The sequence below is a fragment of the Henckelia pumila genome, chromosome 4 (assembly GCF_033568475.1).
Source record: "Henckelia pumila isolate YLH828 chromosome 4, ASM3356847v2, whole genome shotgun sequence".
Classification (NCBI taxonomy): domain Eukaryota; kingdom Viridiplantae; phylum Streptophyta; class Magnoliopsida; order Lamiales; family Gesneriaceae; genus Henckelia; species Henckelia pumila.
In genome coordinates this window covers 136,401,784-136,422,470 of record NC_133123.1, presented here as the reverse complement: position 1 = coordinate 136,422,470, position 20,687 = coordinate 136,401,784, and the positions used below count along the sequence as shown (strand labels likewise).

The 20,687-nt window shown below is 39.9% G+C and overlaps 1 protein-coding gene across 1 annotated transcript in view; it reads right to left on the bottom strand.

Annotated features, from left to right (window-relative positions):
- Window positions 1-578: 578 nt before the first annotated feature.
- Window positions 579-20,687, bottom strand: part of LOC140861829 (heat shock cognate 70 kDa protein-like) — a 54,511-nt gene continuing 34,402 nt past the window's right edge. Inside the window, exon 2 of the mRNA XM_073264833.1 lies at window positions 579-1,506. Within this exon, the coding sequence (XP_073120934.1) occupies window positions 579-1,506 (928 nt within the window). The remainder of the gene's footprint in view (window positions 1,507-20,687) is intronic.

Below are 20,687 nucleotides of genomic sequence, written 5' to 3'. Positions count from 1 at the left end.
ATTGCTTTCAAAGCAACCCCCATGTTTTTACCTCATGTCCAATAAGGGCCCAATAATATGATGCCGTTTAATGTGACATGTCAAGATGACCCATCAATATTAAGTTGTGATGGACGGTCGCCATGTGAATTTCCAATAATATGGGCCAATCCTATGGGAGTTCCACCCAACTTACAACATGTGTCGATCCAATGTACAACTTTTCGACGAACGGCCCCCCCCAATAATATGAGCCGAACCGTGCCCGCGGGTAGCATCTCATACATTGATCGTTGATGGAAGGTAGGAACATTTAAACAATATTTAAATTTCCTTTTGTTTATCTTGATATCAATTTTAAATCATATTTAAAATGAGGGATTTTTAATTTTGAAAATTGTCTCATCATGCAATATTTGTATGCTTGCGGGATTCATACAATTTAGTCTAAACATGCATACATCAATAATATCATATATTATTTAAAGGATGATCGATCTCAATCACTAATCGACCTGTGGTTGCCAATCATGAGTCTAAGTCCAATCCTAGGTGATATGAAAGTATGCAATGCAATCCTATTACATTGAGCTTTCAATTTACATTTTTTCGGTCTTTATTGTCTGTTGGGCCCTGTTGTCGCTTACTCTAGGCCTTTCACCCTCGTACACTTTGAACAACATACTAGTTTGGTCATCGCAACTAGTGAAGTAAGATGCTTCTTTCTTCGTGGGAAAGGTAGTATTCCTGCCAACCACTACACTCATTTCATCGACAGCAACGCCTACACCAAGAGACAGAGAGGTGACATCGTACAATATTAGGTTTTGGATCTTGTCACTACCTTGTTCTGTCAAAATCGCGGCTTGAACTGCCGCGCCACAGGCTACAGCTTCGTCGGGGTGAATGTTTTTGCACAACTCTTTGCCATTGAAGAAATCCTGAAGCAATTGTTGCACCTTTGGAATTCTAGTGGATCCACCAACGAGCACCACGTCGTGGATGCTCGTCTTGTCCATCTCGGCATCCTTGAAACACTTTTCAACATGGCCTATGCATTTCTCGAACAAATCCATGTTCAGCTCCTCAAATTTGGCACGCGATATTTTAGACTCAAAATCGACCCCGTTGTACAAAGCATCGATTTCAACAGTCGTGTGTGCCATGAAAGACAGGTTCCTCTTTGCTCTCTCACAAGCTGTCTTCAACCTTCTCAATGCTCGTGACTTGTTACTTATGTCCTTTTTGTGCTTCCTTTTGAGCTCTTCCAAAAAATAATTTACCATTCTGTTGTCAAAATCCTCGCCTCCAAGGTGGGTGTCCCCTGCAATTGACTTAACCTTTATGACACCATCAGTCATTGTTAGAAGAGAAACATCAAAAGTACCACCGCCAAGGTCGAAAATAAGCACATTCCTTTCACCACTGGACATTTTGTCAAGACCATAGGCAACTGCTGCCGCAGTTGGCTCCACAATGATGCGCAAGACATTGAACCCTGAAATAGTTCCGGCTTCCTTGGTCGCCCTTTGTAGTATATTAATTTGTATATATATCTTATATTAATTAATTAATTAACTAGCAACGAGATCCCGCCCTGCAATTAAGTGCCCCGGCAGTTCTGGTGACTGAACCCACAAGAGAAACTGGTCTAGCACTTAAACTCGACGCCCTCGAATGCGCAGCCCAAGCTCCACCACCCGATTGCCGGAAATAGGCGCCGTTCAACATCAGATCGCCTTCCGATCTCCAGTTCCAGTGCATCCATTGACTTTCCGGCGCATCCTCGTGCTTCATCACCAAAAATATATATATATATATATATATATATATATATATATATATATATATATCATTAACAAAACGTCATGCTAGCTCTATATATATGATTATATTTGAATAATATATAAAAAATATTACCTCTTTTCTAAATCTATCATTGGGTGCAAGGAATCTGTTCCCGTGGCTATAAATGGTAGGATCAGCACTTCCACCAATCGCATACATTTCCCAATGAGTATAGTCATTGTTCACCACATGGAAATACCCAAGCCTACACCTAGGCATCCTTTGTACAGATTTGGACAAGCTAAAAGACATCCTAAACATCACATTTGAAAGGTAAAAGTGGACTACTATTTGATTGGGATTATAACTCGAGATGGTTTGTATCGAGTTCTCCTAAATCACATACTTATTTGCTTAGTTGCTTTTATATGCTCTTCTATGCTATGTTGAATGAGTCTTTGATATAATGAATGCTTTGATTATGATATATGTTGCATTCATCTTGAAGACTTGTTTCTTGATTTTGAAATGAACAGAAACGTTTGAATAGACGATTTGAGGGATTGTATATGTATGGTCTGGGTGGTTGTTTTAGCCTAGCGTCTGATTTACATATATGATGGCTTCAAAGTCTAGAGAAGTGAGATAAGTAGCCCCACCTCGATCGGGAGAGTCGGTGGATTAGTTATGATATCTACTTTTCGGGATCCCAATCGACGAATGAAGAGATGAACCTTGTTTTAAAACATGCATTGAAGTTATGTTTTTTTATATCATGATCTTGATATATGTTTGTATGCATGTTTAGTTGCTTTTACTGGGAAATCTATTTCTCACCGGAGTTATCCGGCTATTGTTTTGTTGTATGTGTCATTGCAATAGGAGGGAGTGGAACCGGGCAAAAGCGAATGTGAAGAACAAGGGAAGAGAAGATAGCGTGATGATCCGAGTTTAGATGAGTTCTTGTGCTGTCAATGTTAGAGTTGAGTCCAAAACCATGAACATGTTATAGCTACTTGTTCCAAGACTTGTAGTTGATCTAGTTGATGTATATAGGATTTGAGATGTATCTAAATCCTTGAGACAATATAATGTAGCTTGATCTTGAATATATAACATTGCTTTTTGCATGCTTTGTGGGCTTTTTGATTATGTTTATAAGGCCTTGTGATGATTCAATTCTATCAACTTTATCATGTGAGAATGCATGTTGGCTTATGATAGTTGAATAGGCTTTGTATGAGTTGATATTGGATGAAAATGCATGAAGGAACTTGTAACACCCGGTATTTTCAGTACGTAAATCCGCATGCATAATTAGGAATTTAATTAATTTAAAATTTTAGATTTATGGGTTAAATAATTATGTGAATTATCTGTGCTTATTTAAATGATTTTTTTTTAAGTATTTAACCCATAAATAGAGATTTTCCTGATTTATGATATTGTATTATTTTATCGCGTTGACGAGACCGTGGACGGACGAGATGACAACTTTCTACCCAAATTATTTTATGAGTCTTTTAGGAGCCCGAAAATATTATTTTGAGTTTTATTTCCTCAAAATTATCAGTATTTAATTTTATATAATTTTAGAAGTCCATTTTTACCCAAATTAAGCCAAAATAATAACTTTTAATTATCTTTAAAATTCCCTTAATATAATATTTCGGGATTTTTATGTTTATTATGATATCTATTATTTTTTTTAAAGCCTAGATATATTTTTATTTATGTCATTATCTTGAAAGTTATTCCCTATCTACCCCAAGGCCAACCCTCACACGCTCAAATCACTTCTCCCTCACCCTAGCCGTCTCCCTCACCTCTCCATTCTTTTCCATCGACAGCAACATCAAGGAGGAAGCCATAGACCTTTATTTTTAAAGATTTTTCGAAGGTTGCTCGTCGTAGTCGTCCGGAATCGTCTTCACGTTCTTCCCATCTACTTTCTACGATTTAAAGGCATGTTTTTCTTCCCTTTTTAAGCACCATATCAGTATGTATTATGTAGGTGTTGTGTACGTGTCGAAATCCTCAAATATTTTCAGATTTTAAATGGTATCGTTTGATGTTTGCACCTTGTTTATGTGTTTTGTCATCATCTCACGTTTTTTATTTAGCATGGGCGTGCATGGCTGCTCGGCCAAGATTCATGGGTGTCCTAGGGTCCCTAGAATTGGGCTAGTTGATCGGTTAAGGTTGGAGAAGGGCTGGAACGAAGCAAATCGAATTCTGTCATGGGTGGCTCGCACAGGTTCGGTTCGTTCAGGTTTTGGGGCTGTGGGAGAATGCTTCGTTCTCCCTCCTCAGGCCATGGTTTAGAGTGAGGTTTGAAGGGTTAGAACTCCCTTGATGTTGGATAAGATTGAGAAGTGGTTTCACAAAAAAATATGGTTGGAGTAGGGAGAACGATTGAATTTACGGCAGCCGCTCAGGGCTGGGTGCGAGCTGGGGGACAGCCTGTTGCAAGGCTTCGTTCTCCTTCCTCGGACCACGGTTTGGGCTGGTTCTTGGCTTGATGGAAACGTCTAGATGTGGGCTACATCCTAGATGTGGTTCTCCGGCCGGTGGATGGCCGGAGCAGGGCGGCCGTCGGTGTTCTTTGCAGCTGCTCGCGGCCGAGGGCTGTGCTAGAGGGGGAAACGGGTTTTGGGTTTCAAGGTGGGTCCGAGTCGAGTCATAGGTTCGGGTCGGGGTCAGTAAGTCATGGGTCATGTTAGTTGGGTCCGAGTTCGGGTTAAGTGAGTCGGGCTCGGGTATTTTTATTTTTAAGTTTTAAGTTTAATTAAGGGTTAAATGGGCTTAATTAAATCCCAAAATTTGATTGGGCTCCATTTAATTATTTGGGTTGAATTTAATTGTTATTGGGTTTAATTAAATTAAATTAAGTTAGCCCAATAATTTTATGGGCTTGGGAGCCCATGGAAGTTATTGGGCCAGTTTTTGGGCTTTTTAGCCCATTGGGCCAGAATAGGTTGTTATTAGGCCAGGAATACATTAATGGGCTTGAATAAATTAATTGGGCTTAGAAATGTATTTTTGGGCTTAAGTTTGTTAATGGGCCATTTTCAGTGTTAATGGACCAAAATTTAAGAAAATGGGCTTGAGTGTTAGAGCCAGCAGTTCAGCACAAACCATGAGAAATTGCATGTGTCATAATTATATATTTAATTATTTTATGCATGAAAGTTATTTTAGTATTTATATGTTAGTATAAAAATTAAATTAAATATATATGAAGGACACACATTTTTATTTAAGTACATGCATTCATGAAATAATTTTATGGCATGATTTTATGTTTAAGGTTGAGCAAAAAAATAATTTTATGTTGGAAGTTGATGTAGTGTGACAATTTAAGGGGGACAAGACCCTACATGTTAAGGGCAGTTTACTGTCAATTTAAGGGTAGTTTACTACCAGTAAGAGGTAATTCGTAACTGCCACGTACGTTGGTTCTAAGAGACTGATCAGTCGAACTTTTAAGTTTAAGGTTACACTACGGATATGACCATGCGATGTTAGAAAAAAATGTTATGCTCAACAATGTTTATGTATGTAATATATGATTATATTTAAGTTCAAGTTTAAGTAAGATTTTAAGTTATAATTCATAATTTTTAAGCATGCTCATTCATGTATATGTTATTTATTAGTATTCCAGTGATTTAAATTATTTTAAACCCTTGTTATGTTAGCATGTTAGGCCTCTAGGCTCTCTACACTTATATGGTGCAGGTGAGTACGTAGAGGAAGATGTAGTTCCTACCGGTGGTGAGGACGTATGAGCGGACATGCAGTGATCCCCCGTGACCGCCGGCTGAGTCTTGAGAACATTTTTAAGAATTTTTAAACTCTGTTTCTTATTTATTCTTTTATGTCTTGTCAGTGGTGGATTTTAGTACTATTTTTATTAAATAATTTTTATTGCATGCAACCTTTTAAGTTGTTTGTTTGACCGTATTTTATTTAAGTTTGACTCAGTTATTTAAGTAAAAATGTTGCAATTTATTTATGTTATTTTTAAATCTGTTTATTTTGTGCATATATGTATGGGCATGTATGTACATCTATTTTACTTAGTATTATTTTAAAAAAAAAATTCCGCATTTATTAGTAGTAGATGTTTCAATTGGTATCAGAGTCGCGTTCTTGGAGGGGTCATCACTGCTATGCGAGCTCATAAATCCACGCTATCGGTCTGTAAGTTTTAATTTCTTTTAGTATGATTTAGTAGTATCATGTTTAAGACTTAAGCATTTATGTTAGCAGAAAATCTTTAAGTACTTAGTTATGCATGTCGATTTACGTAAAGAAATATGTGGTGGTGCAGAATGCCTCCGAGACCAGTTAACAGACGCGGGGGACCTCCACCTCCACCTCCGCAAAATCCGCTTTCGGCATTGGAGCAGGCCAATGCAAACATGATGACCGGGATTACTGCTCTGTTGGAGCAGCAGGCAGCACGTCCGAGACTGTCTCACGATGAGGACGTGGCGGAGAGGTTCTAGAAGAAGGGACCTAAGGAGTTCGCAGGTGCCACAGATCCACTCATTGCTGAGGGGTGGATCCGTTCTTTGGAGAGCATCTTTGCTTACATGGGGTTGACTGATGCGGACAAGGTGAGATGCGCAGTGTACATGCTGAAGGGTGATGCAGACTTATGGTGGGAGAGTGCATCACGAGGAGTGAATTTGACTACTTTGCTATGGGCAGACTTCCGGAGGATGTTTTACTCCAAGTATTTCACTGAGGACGTGCGCAGCCGCATGATTTGAGAGTTCATGAGTCTCCTATAGGGAGACAAGACAGTTGTGGAGTACATCCAACAGTTCGAGAGGGGCTGTCACCTGGTGCCATTGATTGCTGACAGTGCACCTGAGAAGATGAGACAGTTTATTGAGGGGCTCAGGGCAGAGATTAAGCATGATGTTCGCATGGCGGACGTCCCCACTTATGAGGCTGCAGTCAGTAGAGCCTTGCGTTTTGAGGAGGGTAGGAGAGAGATCCAGAGGGAGCAGCAGAGTAAGAGGCAGTTTCAGTCTGGGTATCAGCGACCATCTTCGCAGCCTCCTGCGAAGAAGCAGTTTACTGGGCCGTCTAAGGGCCCGAATCAGCAGAAGCCACAGCAGCAGAGACAGCAGCCTAGGGGCGGGGCCTCTAATGCTGGAGGATATCCTACTTGCCCGAAGTGCCAGAAGATGCATCTAGGACCATGTCTTCTAGGAGCGGGCGTCTGTTTTCATTGTAAGGAGCCAGGGCACCAGATGGCCAATTGCCCGAGGAAGAAGAACACTACAGGGAGAGTGTTCGTGATGCAGGCTGAGGAGGCAGATCCAGATACCTCCTTGATCACCGGTATATCTTACCCCTAGTATTTTATGATTTCTTTCTTTGGTTAAGAATTTTGATTTCTCTTTGTGGAATAATTTGATATTTGGGATTTCCTATCTGCATGTTAGAATAGGAAGCATGTTTTACTTGTGACTAGAATTAAGGGTTATTAGTGACTCATCTTTGGGGGAAAAGTTTAGTAGTGGTATGAAGTTGTTGGGATTCTTCTGCGTGCAGGGAGAATTTTAGTTGGAGGCAACTCCACGTTTGCGTTGCTAGATTCAGGGGCTACGCATTCGTTTATCTCCCTAGAGTTTATCAGACGGATAGGCATCACACCTGAGATTGCCGACAGTGGTTATGATGTCACTATGCCGTCAGGACAAAATATTTCTACCTCTAGTGTCATTCGAGAGCTGGAGTTGGAGCTGCAGGGGCACTCCATTCGCGCAGATGTAGTGGTTTTGCCGTTGAGCGGTTTTGATTTGATATTGGGTATGGACTGGTTGACAGTCAATGGAGCTTTGATTGATTTTCGTCGGAGGACAGTGTCAGTGAAACCACCGGGAGGCGACCCGTTTACTTTTCATGCATCTCAGAGCAGTGATATTTCTCAGGTGATATCTCTTATTCAGGCGAGGAAGCTGTTGAGACGGGTTTCCGAGGTTTCCTAGCGAGTATTGTCACGGCCTCAGAACCAGCCAGTAGATCATTATCAGAGATAGAGGTAGTTCGTGACTTTCCAGAAGTCTTTCCGGAGGATGTTGCAGGGATTCCACCAGTGAGAGAGGTGGATTTCAGTATCGACTTATTGTCAGACACTGTGCCTATCTCAAAGGCACCGTACAGACTTGCTCCTACTGAGATGAAAGAGTTGAAGGAGCAGATTCAGGAGTTATTAGAGAAAGGCTTTGTTCGTCCTAGCTTTTCTCTATGGGGAGCTCCAGTGTTATTCGTGAAGAAGAAGGATGGCAGTATGAGATTGTGCATCGATTATCGAGATCTCAACAGAGTCACGGTGAAGAATAAGTACCCACTGCCGAGGATAGAGGACTTATTTGATCAGTTGCAGGGAGCTTCAGTGTTCTCCAAGATCGATCTGCGATCTGGTTATCATCAGCTGCGAGTTAGAGAGGCAGATGTGTCCAAGACTGCTTTTCGGACACGTTATGGGTATTACGAGTTCTTAGTGATGCCATTTGGGTTGACCAATGCTCCAGCGGTTTTCATGGATCTCATGAACCGGGTATTTCAGCCGTATCTTGATCAGTTCATCATAGTCTTCATTGATGATATCTTGATCTACTCTAGGAGCGTTGAGGAGCATAGGCAGCATCTACAGACAGCCTTGCAGACTTTGAGGGAGCATCGTTTGTATGCCAAGTTCAGCAAGTGCGAGTTTTGGCTTGAGCAGGTGGCATTTCTTGGCCACATTATTTCTAGAGATGGGATTGCAGTGGATCAGTCGAAGGTTGAGGTAGTGCAGAAATGGGGTATTCCGAAGAATGCTTCGGAGATTCGCAGTTTCTTGGGTTTGGCAGGATACTATAGGAAGTTCATCAAGGGTTTTTTCTCTATTGCAGTACCCTTGACTTCCTTAACCAAGAAGAATGCGAAGTTTGTTTGGAGTCCAGACTGTCAGAGGAGCTTCGATCAACTGAAGGAATCACTCACTACTGCACCGGTTTTGGCGATGTCAGTACCACACGAGGAGTTAGTGGTGTACACCGACGCGTCTAAGCTAGGTTTAGGCGCAGTACTTATGCAGTGTGGTAAGGTTATTGCGTATGCGTCGAGGCAGTTAAAGATTCACGAGCAGAACTACTCGACACATGACTTGGAGTTAGCAGCAGTGGTCTTCGCTTTGAAAATCTGGAGGCATTATCTGTATGGCGAAAAGTGTAAGATTTTCATGGATCATAAGAGCCCCAAGTACTTCTTCACTCAGAAGGAGTTGAACATGAGGCAACGGAGATGGTTGGAGTTAGTGAAGGATTACGACTGCGACATTAGCTACCATCCAGGTAAAGCTAATGTAGTGGCCGATGCCTTGAATCGGAAGTCGACAGTGGTATCGTGTTTGACAGTGCAGTTACCACTGCAGAGCGAGATTCAGAGGTTTGATTTGGAGTTTTACTCGAGTGGTCATGCACCGAGCTTGTCAGTGTTGACGGTGCAACCGATTCTACGAGATCGGATCAGAGTTGGACAGACTACTGATGAGGAGTTACAGCGTTGGAGGCAGAGAGATGAGGCCAAGGGTGGTCTTCTGTATACAGTTGTGGATGGCATTGTTCAGTACCGTGGTAGGATATGGGTACCGAACGTCGATCAGTTGAGAGCTGAGATTCTAGCAGAGGCTCACACATCTCCGTACTCCATTCACCCCGGAAGTACGAAGATGTATCGAGATTTACAGCTATTGTATTGGTGGCCCGGGATGAAGAGAGACATCGGGAGAGTTGTGTCAGAGTGCTTGACTTGTCAGCAGGTCAAGGCTGAGTATCAGCGTCCAGCAGGACTTCTTAGACCTCTTCCTATTCCGGAATGGAAATGGGAGAACATTACAATGGATTTTGTAGTTGGCCTTCCGAGGAGTAACAGAGGTTGCACAGCTATTTGGGTGATCGTGGATAGACTCACCAAGTCAGCTCATTTCTTGCCGGTGAGGACTACCTACTCCTTGACACAGTATGCAGAGCTTTACATCAAGGAGATTGTTAGATTGCATGGCATACCTGTGTCCATTGTATCCGATAGAGATCCGAGATTCACATCCGCATTTTGGAAGAGTTTGCACACAGAATTGGGGACTAGATTACTGTTCAGCACAGCTTTTCATCTCCAGACAGATGGTCAGTCTGAGAGGGTGATACAGGTTCTTGAGGATTTACTGAGAGCCTGTGTCATCGATTTTCAGGGCTCATGCGAGACGAGATTGCCGTTAGTGGAGTTTAACTATAACAACAGTTTTCAGTCGTCTATAGGTATGACTCCTTATGCAGCATTGTATGGGAGGAGATGCAGATCTCCTGTGCATTGGGATGAGGTCGGCGAGAGGATTTTACTTGGTCTTGAGATCGTGCAGCAGACAGCTAACATTGTGACTCAGATTCGGGATCGTATGAGGACTGCTCAGAGTCGTCAGAAGAGTTATGCAGATACTCGACGACGAGATTTGGAGTTCGTAGTAGGTGATCACGTGTTTCTGAGAGTGTCACCTATGAAGGAAGTGATACGTTTTGGCCGAGAGGTAAGCTTAACCCTAGATATATAGGGCCATTCGAGATCTTGGAGAGAGTTGGTACGTTGGCCTACCGTTTAGCTCTACCACCAGGGCTAGCGGCAGTGCACAATGTATTCCATGTATCCATGCTTCGGAGATACATCTCGAACCCGTCACATGTGTTGAATTTTGAGCCTCTTCAGTTGACATCGGAGTTAGCATTTGAGGAGAGGCCTATACGGATCTTGGCTAGGGAGGAGCGCAGATTGAGGACGCAAGATATACCGATGGTCAGAGTCCAGTGGCTGAATCACTCGGAGGAGGAAGCTACTTGGGAGACCGAGGCAGACATGAGGACTCGCTACCCGGAGTTGTTCGGGTAAGTACTTTAATTTCGAGGATGAAATTCAACTTAAGGGGGGGAGAATTGTAATACCCGGTATTTTCCGTACGTAAATACGCATGCATAATTAGGAATTTAATTAATTTAAAATTTTAGATTTATGGGTTAAATAATTATGTGAATTATCTGTGCTTATTTAAATGATTTTTTTTAAGTATTTAACCCATAAATAGAGATTTTTCTGATTTATGATATTGTATTATTTTATCGCGTTGACGAGACTATGGACGGACGAGATGACAACTTTCTACCCAAATTATTTTATGAGTCTTTTAGGAGCCCGAAAATATTATTTTGAGTTTTATTTCCTCAAAATTATCAGTATTTAATTTTATATAATTTTAGGAGTCCATTTTTACCCAAATTAAGCCAAAATAATGACTTTTAATTATCTTTAAAATTCCCTTAATATAATATTTCGGGATTTTTATGTTTATTATGATATCTATTATTTTTTTTAAAGCCTAGATATATTTTTATTTATGTCATTATCTTGAAAGTTATTCCCTATCTACCCCAAGGCCCACCCTCACACGCTCAAATCACTTCTCCCTCACCCTAGCTTTCTCCCTCACCTCTCCATTCTTTTCCATCGACAGCAACATCAAGGAGGAAGCCATAGACCTTTATTTTTGAAGCTTTTTCGAAGGTTGCTCGTTGTAGTCGTCCGGAATCGTCTTCACGTTCTTCCCATCTACTTTCTATGATTTAAAGGCATGTTTTTCTTCCCTTTTTAAGCACCATATCAGTATGTATTATGTAGGTGTTGTGTACGTGTCGAAATCCTCAAATATTCAGATTTTAAATGGTATCGTTTGATGTTTGCACCTTGTTTATGTGTTTTGTCATCATCTCACGTTTTTTATTTAGCATGGGCGTGCATGGCTGCTCGGCCAAGATTCATGGGTGTCCTAGGGTCCCTAGACTTGGGCTAGTTGATCGGTTAAGGTTGGAGAAGGGCTGGAACGAAGCAAATCAAATTCTGTCATGGGTGGCTCGCGCAGGTTCGGTTCACGCAGGTTTTGGGGCTGTGGGAGAATGCTTCGTTCTCCCTCTTCAGGCCATGGTTTAGAGTGAGGTTTAAAGGGTTAGAACCCCCTTGATGTTGGCTAAGATTGAGAAGTGGTTTCACAAAAAAATATGGTCGGAGTAGGGAGAACGATTGAATTTACGGCAGCCGCTCAGGGATGGGCGCGAGCTGGGGGACAGCCTGTTGCAAGGCTTCGTTCTCCTTCCTCGGACCACGGTTTGGGCTGGTTCTTGGCTTGATGGAAATGTCTAGATGTGGGCTAGATCCTAGGTGTGGTTCTCCGGCCGGTGGGTGGCCGGAGTAGGGCGGCCGCCGGTGTTCTTTGCAGCTGCTCGCGGCCGAGGGCAGTGCAAGAGGGGGAAACGGGTTTTGGGTTTCAAGGTGGGTCCGAGTCGAGTCATAGGTTCGGGTCGGGGTCAGTAAGTCATGGGTCATGTTAGTTGGGTCCGAGTCCAGGTTAAGTGAGTCGGGCTCGGGTATTTTTATTTTTAAGTTTTAAGTTTAATTAAGGGTTAAATGGGCTTAATTAAATCCCAAAATTTGATTGGGATCCATTTAATTATTTGGGTTGAATTTAATTGTTATTGGGTTTAATTAAATTAAATTAAGTTAGCCCAATAATTTTATGGGCTTGGGAGCCCATGGAAGTTATTGGGCCAGTTTTTGGGCTTTTTAGCCCATTGGGCCAGAATAGGTTGTTATTAGGCCAGGAATACATTAATGGGCTTGAATAAATTAATTGGGCTTAGAAATGTATTTTTGGGCTTAAGTTTGTTAATGGGCCATTTTCAGTGTTAATGGACCAAAATTTAAGAAAATGGGCTTGAGTGTTAGAGCCAGCAGTTCAGCACAAACCATGAGAAATTGCATGTGTCATAATTATATATTTAATTATTTTATGCATGAAAGTTATTTTAGTATTTATATGTTAGTATAAAAATTAAATTAAATATATATGAAGGACACACATTTTTATTTAAGTACATGCATTCATGAAATAATTTTATGGCATGATTTTATGTTTAAGGTTGAGCAAAAAAATAATTTTATGTTGGAAGTTGATGTAGTGTGACAATTTAAGGGGGACAAGACCCTACATGTTAAGGGCAGTTTACTGTCAATTTAAGGGTAGTTTACTACCAGTAAGAGGTAATTCGTAACTGCCACGTACGTTGGTTCTAAGAGACTGATCAGTCGAACTTTTAAGTTTAAGGTTACACTACGGATATGACCATGCGATGTTAGAAAAAAATGTTATGCTCAACAATGTTTATGTATGTAATATATGATTATATTTAAGTTCAAGTTTAAGTAAGATTTTAAGTTATAATTCATAATTTTTAAGCATGCTCATTCATGTATATGTTATTTATTAGTATTTCAGTGATTTAAATTATTTTAAACCCTTGTTATGTTAGCATGTTGGGCCTCTAGGCTCACTACACTTATATGGTGCAGGTGAGTACGTAGAGGAAGATGTAGTTCCTACCGGTGGTGAGGACGTATGAGCGGACATGCAGTGATCCCCCGTGACCGCCGGCTGAGTCTTGAGAACATTTTTAAGAATTTTTAAACTCTGTTTCTTATTTATTCTTTTATGTCTTGTCAGAGGTGGATTTTAGTACTATTTTTATTAAATAATTTTTATTGCATGCAACCTTTTAAGTTGTTTGTTTGACCGTATTTTATTTAAGTTTGACTCAGTTATTTAAGTAAAAATGTTGTAATTTATTTATGTTATTTTTAAATCTGTTTATTTTGTGCATATATGTATGGGCATGTATGTACATCTATTTTACTTAGTATTATTTAAAAAAAAAAAATTTCCGCATTTATTAGAAGTAGATGTTTCAGAACTTGTTTGGACAGCAGCAACGTTTCTGGTTTTATTCTCTGGAAACTGCTCTCGCTCGATCGGTGAAATATCACGGATCGAGCGAGGCTTTGAAATCAGGAACAGAACCATGAATATGTTGGGCTCGCTCGATCGGTGATATTCTGCGGATCGAGCGAGGCCAACATAAGTTGCACCCGAGAGTTTGAGCAAAGTGCTCGCTCGATCGGTAACTTTTTACCGATCGAGCGAGGTGCTCACTCTTTAAAAAAAAAAAAAAAAATTTATTATTTTGTTTAGACATTGATTCTTGTCTATTCTTTTTGATGATTTGATTATTGAGAGATTAGAACTCGGGTCGTCACAATTCCAATTGGGTTAGAACCCCAAGACATAGAGGAAGGTATCTCAGGTAGTTCTCTAGCCAGTGATGGTCGGAGTTGGGCGGCCGAACGGCCGGAAGTCCGGCATCGCGCACAGCGCGCGAGCAGAAATTAGGCAAATTTTGTTTTGGTTCGTTCTCCTTCGTTAGGACTCCGTTTGGGCTGGTGTTTAGCTTTCTGGAAACGCCTTGAAGTCTTCTAGGTGTAGGTGGTGGTGCTCCGGCCATTTGGTGGCCGTAGTAGGGCGGCCAATGCCTCTGAACAGAAGCTGGTCACAGCCGAGAGTAAGGAACAAAAGGGAAACGGGTTTAGGGTTTTGGGCAGGTCCGGGTCGGGTCTTGGGGCCTGGATTGGGTCTGGTAATTTGTGGGTCGGTTCAGGTCGGTCCGGATCCGGGTTAGGTGGGTCGGGCTCGAGTATTTTTAATTTTTAAGTGTTTAAGGTTTTAATTGGTTTTTGGGCCAATTAATTAGAAATAAAATTATTTGGGCTTCCAAATAATTTTATTTTGGGCTTTAAATACTTTATTTAAGTTAGCTCAATGATTTTTATGCGCTTGGGAGCCCATGGAAATTTTTGGGTCAGTCAGAGGATTTTTGGGCCAGTCTAGTGTCTTATTGGGTTTATTTAAGTTATGAGCTTAAATATTTTTATTTAGGCCCAGTTAAGTTTAGTTAAGTTATTTGGGCTAAAATATGATAATTGGTCTCTTATTTAAGTTTAATGGGCTTAGAGTGAGTGATCAGCAGTCTGGACCAACCCATGAAAATTAACTAAGTCCGGAATATATATTTAATTATTTTTATGCATGAAGTTTATTTTAAGTATAAGTATATTTATTATGAAAATCAATTAAATATATATTACAGACATATTTTCAGTGCATGCATTCATGAAAAATTTACATGTTATGATTATGATCAAGTGTTGAGCAGCAAAAATATTTTTATGATGGTAATTGAAGTAGTGTGACATAATGGTGGTTATCCACCATATGATTTATGAGGTAGTTTACTACCATAGGAGGTGATTTATCACCGCCACGTACGTTGGTTCAGGAGACTGATCAGTCGGCACAGATAAGGGTCACACTTACGGATAGGACCATAGACTGTTTCAAAAATACCATGCTCAACTATGTTATGTATGATGAAGAAAGATGATGTTTATGCTTAAGATTTATGATTCACCATTTATGTTATGAAAAAAATTTCCATGCATGCTCATGTATCATGTATATGTATTAATATGATTATGTGATGCATTATTTTAAATCTTGATATCCAAGTTTAGACATGTTGAGCCCCTAGGCTCACTACGCTTATATGGTGCAGGTGAGACAAATAACTTTTAGGTAGATCCTACCGGTGGTGAGGACGTATGAGCTCACGGAACAGTGGCCTCGTGACCGTTGCATGATTTAGAATTATTTCAGATACATTTTATTATGTTGTTGATTTTTAAGCAAATTATACTTTTACTTTAGTATTTTCGCACTTGGTGTTTTTGGAGCATGCAAAACTTATTTTTTATTTCATGCATGATAATATTTATCTTTTATTTTGAATTACATATATGTATGGGCATATATGTATTGATATTATTTAAAAAAAAAAATTTCGCATTTAAGTTTAAAGAGTCCTAGATGTTTCATTTACAATGATCTATACATTGTAAAAGAGTGATGAAGACACCATATTGTCTTAATCTAATCAATTAGAGTCCATTAGAGTCCCTACATGATAATATTACGCTAAAACACCTATACGGATTTTGATTGACTTGTGGACAAATAACTAGCTTATTCAAACCAATTAGAGTGCATTGGATTCCCAACTTAATATTTTTAAGCTAAAACACCTATACGGATTCTGTTAGATTCGTGCATCATTTACAAGCTTATTACAACATATATTGGCATTTTCAATGATAAACATTGTAAAAGAGTTATGAAGACACCATATTATCTTAATCTAATCAATTAGAGTCCATTGGAGTCCCTATTTGATAATATTACGTTAAAACACTTATACGGATTTTGATTGACTTGTGGACCAATAACTAGCTTATTCAAACCAATTAGAGTGCATTGGATTCCCAACTTAATATTCTTAAGCTAAAACTGTAACGACCCACTGTATCAAGACGGGTCTTTTCAGCATGCTTTTGTCCTCACTCACACGCACCCTGAGAAACTTCGCAGGGGGTCACCCATCCTATAATTTCCCCAAGTCAAGCACGCTTAACTTTGGAGTCCTTATGTGATGAGCTTCCGAAAAGAAGATGCACCTTCTTGATATGAGCAGTACATATGAAATCTTATAAGTCCTCCTCAACTATGTAGTCTCATACCTACACAGTCTCAGAATCCCCTCTCATTCCGCCACGGGATCGGTTCATTCATGTCTTCCTCCGCCTAGAAGCCTACCAGGAGCCGCTCATTGTCCGTGCAACCTCTTGGCACCGGCGATCACTCCCTGCCTCTTCAGCCCCGGGCGTGGTACCAGGATTGAGGGAACATTGCATTTATGACATGGAGTGCAAGGTTCGAATCCTGGGGAGGGCAAAAACTCCCCACCAGGGGGGAGAAGATCATGAGAGCAAGAATGAACTGGGCAACCCCAGTTCATTACAAAAAAATAAAATTCATAATTGAGTTCTAGGATGTTTCATTTGGTATCAAAGCCATGGTCCTTGGAGGGTAACTAGCCTGCTACACGGAGCTCAGAAGCCGCACTGCCAGTCTGTAAGTTTTAAATGTTTTAAATTATGTTTTATTGCTGGGACACATGATTTTTGTTTTAATGATTTATGAAAATGAGAATTTCAAGTTATGACAGTATTAAAGTTAAAAATACTTAGTTATGCAATGCAGTTACGTAGAGAATTTATGAAAATTAGAGTATGCCTCTGAGACGCGTTACACACCAGGATGACTAGAATGATATATGTTTAGAAAATTAAGTTTGATAATTTATGAGACGTAAGTTTGACACTTAGATTTGTAGATTAAGTTATGATTTTAGATTTAAGTTTGACAAGTTAGAATTTTTTTTTTTTTTGAGATTTAAGTTGAATTTTAGATATATAAATTAAGTAATGTTTTTGGGATTTAAGTTTGAAAATTAGTTTTGAAAAATTTTAGTCATGTGTTATTAGACGACTAAGTTAAATCAAATTTCGATGACGAAATTCCATTTAAGGGGGAGAGAATTGTAACGTCCGGAAATGTGAGGACTCGGGCACTAATCTCTCAAATCATAACGATTTATACAAGATGAAATACTAAATATTTAATCCAATACATGAATTAAGATCAAGCAATCAAAGGCCTAAATATTTTTTTTTTTAAAAAAACAAGGCCTCGCTCGATCGATAAAAGTTCACCGATCGAGGAGCACAATTCAGCAACTTTCTGCCCGAAATAAACATGGCCTGTAACGCTCGAAATTATTTAATTTTAATCCGAGAATATTTAATTTGAGAATATTTGGAGTTTTGATTTAAATTCTAATATTCTTAAATTATTTAGGATTGAAATTGAATGAAATGAGAAGCTGAGGACCAAATTGCAATTTTTGAATAGTTGAGGGGCTAAACTGCAAATAGCTTGGACACTTGTGATTTTTAAACTTATTCACGTGTATTCCATCAGATTTCTATCAGAAAGGTAAAGGAAGGAACCGAGTGAGAGCAAAAGAATTTCCAAGTTCAATCTTCATCTTCCAATTCACATATCTTGAGTTACGGGTATCCGATTTCGATTCCGAAAGATGTTCTGGAATCCTCGCAACGAAACCTTTGATTTGATTGCATAAACAGGGCATTTCAACTCCATAATCTTGACTTTGAACATTCGGAGAGATGTGAGTGTATTTGAAGTTTAAATTTTGATATTTTATGTTAAGAATGACTTTTAATGTGTTGTGGAAGTTTAAGTGTTGATGTTTGACCGCTTAAATCGGTATGATAAAAATCTACTGGCAAGCGTATCAGGTCAAGTAATATATAGTGGACAATGGTCCAGATGTCGAACCCACATGGACTGAATATATGATTACTAAAATATGATTATTCCTACCTTATCTAGACTAACCAATAAAAGTGATTAAATTTAAGATTTTTAACTAAGAAATTAAATTTCAAATAAAATTCAATTAAATAAAATGCAATAAAAATTTTGGATTAAATTCAAATATGAGAAAAGCTCGATCAACGACACACGTAGGTGCCGAACAAATATTGTAACATGTAGCTTATTCTGAACTCAGATTTAATCTTAAATTACGGTGAATTCTCCTAACTTGTTTAAAGGTCTATTTATAGAACAATTAAACCTATTCAAATATTGACGGATTAATTTTTCATAATTCCAATCAAATTCAAACACATGAAGAATTGTGAGAATTAAGTTTGCAGCTAAACTGGCACGATGAAATCGAATACTATTTCTAGTCAATTTATCCTCGTGTTAATTATTATATTGATCGAAATCAATTCTGTAACGCCCCAAAATTAGCCTAATTGAGATTATAAGATAATAGTATTGATTTTCAGAGTTTATGAAATCCGAGGGTTGAATTTTTATTTGTTCAAGGACTGATTTGCAATTTTTGAAAATTCAAGGACCAAAATGCGAATTCACTCATTTGAATTGATATTTAAATGGGTTTTGTAGTAACCCAGGTTCCATTTTAAGATAATAATATGTTAAACATGATTAAGGGTTAGTAATTTCGGAGTGTTATTGAACTTCGGAAAAGAATTTGGGCTTTTGACTTTGGGCCGGATTGGAAGCTCCGAACCCAGATCGGAAGCTCCGATCCCAGCCACTTCGGAAGCTCAGCGGAAGCACCGAGATCGGAAGCACCGAGATCGGAAGCACCGAGATCGGAAGCTCCGATCCCAGCCACTTCGAAAGCTCAGCGGAAGCACCGAGATCGGAAGCTCCGATCCAGGAACGGAAGTTCCGATCTCCAGCTGCCAGCAATGCTCGATGACTCAGCCGCGAGTTTTGACAAGTGTTGAACGTAGAGAAGATCGGAAGCTCCGATCGCCCGATCGGAAGTTCCGATCCTGGCGTGTCTTGCATGCACGCAATGAGCTGGATCGGAAGTTCCAATCCTGGCCGGGAATTTTGCCTATAAATAGGGCTTCGCAGATTCATTTCTAAATACGAATTCCCGAGTTTCCTTCTTCAGTTATATAGTGTGAGATATACACTTGAGGGCCCTATCGGTTATAATAGAGGTTCTGGAATAACCAAGGTGTGGTTATAGTCATCCGGGACTAGCGACTCCAAAGGGCTATCTACGGACAAAGGTATGGTCCGAGAATCTATTTAAGTTTTGGGAGTACTTATTAGCATAGTTAAGGCTTATAGAATTTATGTAGTGAAGGTTTTGGAACCTAGAATTTAGCATAATCCTAGAGTTACGTACACATTGACTGAGATTGCTAGCGAGTATACATGTTTATATGTTGCATTTATTTGGCATTATTATATGACATGATATATGATTTACCGCTTTCTATATTCATATGTCATGTGCATATACACGTTGAGCCTATACCTTGTTATACCTGACTATAGAGCCACTCAGCTCTATACTCGATAGTCTGTCACTGAGAGTACCGCGACGGCGGGGGCATTTATGTCTGTCTACTCTGGTGTACTAGACGAGTGTGGTTGCACCCAGAGGTTGATCCGTGCGGTAGCAGCACTCATGTGGCGCCGGTACTGAGCATGACTTTTCAGATGACCCTTTACCAGTCATCATGTTGCATGCATTATATACATATGTTTACTCATGTCTATGTACTGGGCGTTAGCGCTCATGTCCTAGTTGTTATCGTGGACACCCTATTCCATGGGGCAGGTCGCAGGATGGACGGAGCTGGTAGTTCAAGGCAGGACTAGGGAGCAGGAGTCTTGAGGATTTTATACAGCAGGATTCGATATAGCTGTATAATGTTTACTGTTTCGATTTGGTTGTATCACTACAGATTTAAGCCTGGATTATGTTACTAAGCTGATATGTAAATTATGGTTTTGTTTCCGCATGTTTTACTCTGTTAAGTTATTTTGTTGTATTAAGTTTAATGCATGCTATTAGTTGCCAGTTAGTAGGTGATACCATGCAGGGTCACTACATTTTTGGTATTAGAGCATGCTTAGATTTTGGGATTAGTACTTGGGATTTAGAATTAGTTTTGAGTAATTCTTGCGCATTTGGGATTTTAATGTGCAATTCTTTTCAGGATATGGCTGACGAGAGTCACGGTAGTGTTGGCCAGGGAGGTGGTCATCATCATCGTCATCACCGCCATCATGATGATCAACACCGTCATCATGAGGGTAGACGTCGCTACTCTATCAATAAGTCCATACAAGTAGGATCGAAACCTTTGGTGGGAGGCGAGAATCCTGAACAGGCGAGGAGTTGGATGTCTAAACTCGAGAGTACTTTTCGTGCTTTCGATTGTACTGAGGATCAGAAATTGGAAGTTCTAGAATTTGTTCTAGAGGATCGAACACGTTTTTTGGTGGGATGCCAAAGCTGCTCAGGCACGTACTGAGAGAGGACAGGTGACTTGGGGGGAATTCTGTCGGAAATTCCAGAAATTGTATTTTCCTCCGGCTGTTTGCCAAGCACGATCTATGGAGTTGCTTACTTTGAGGCAAGGATCAATGACTATTGATCAAT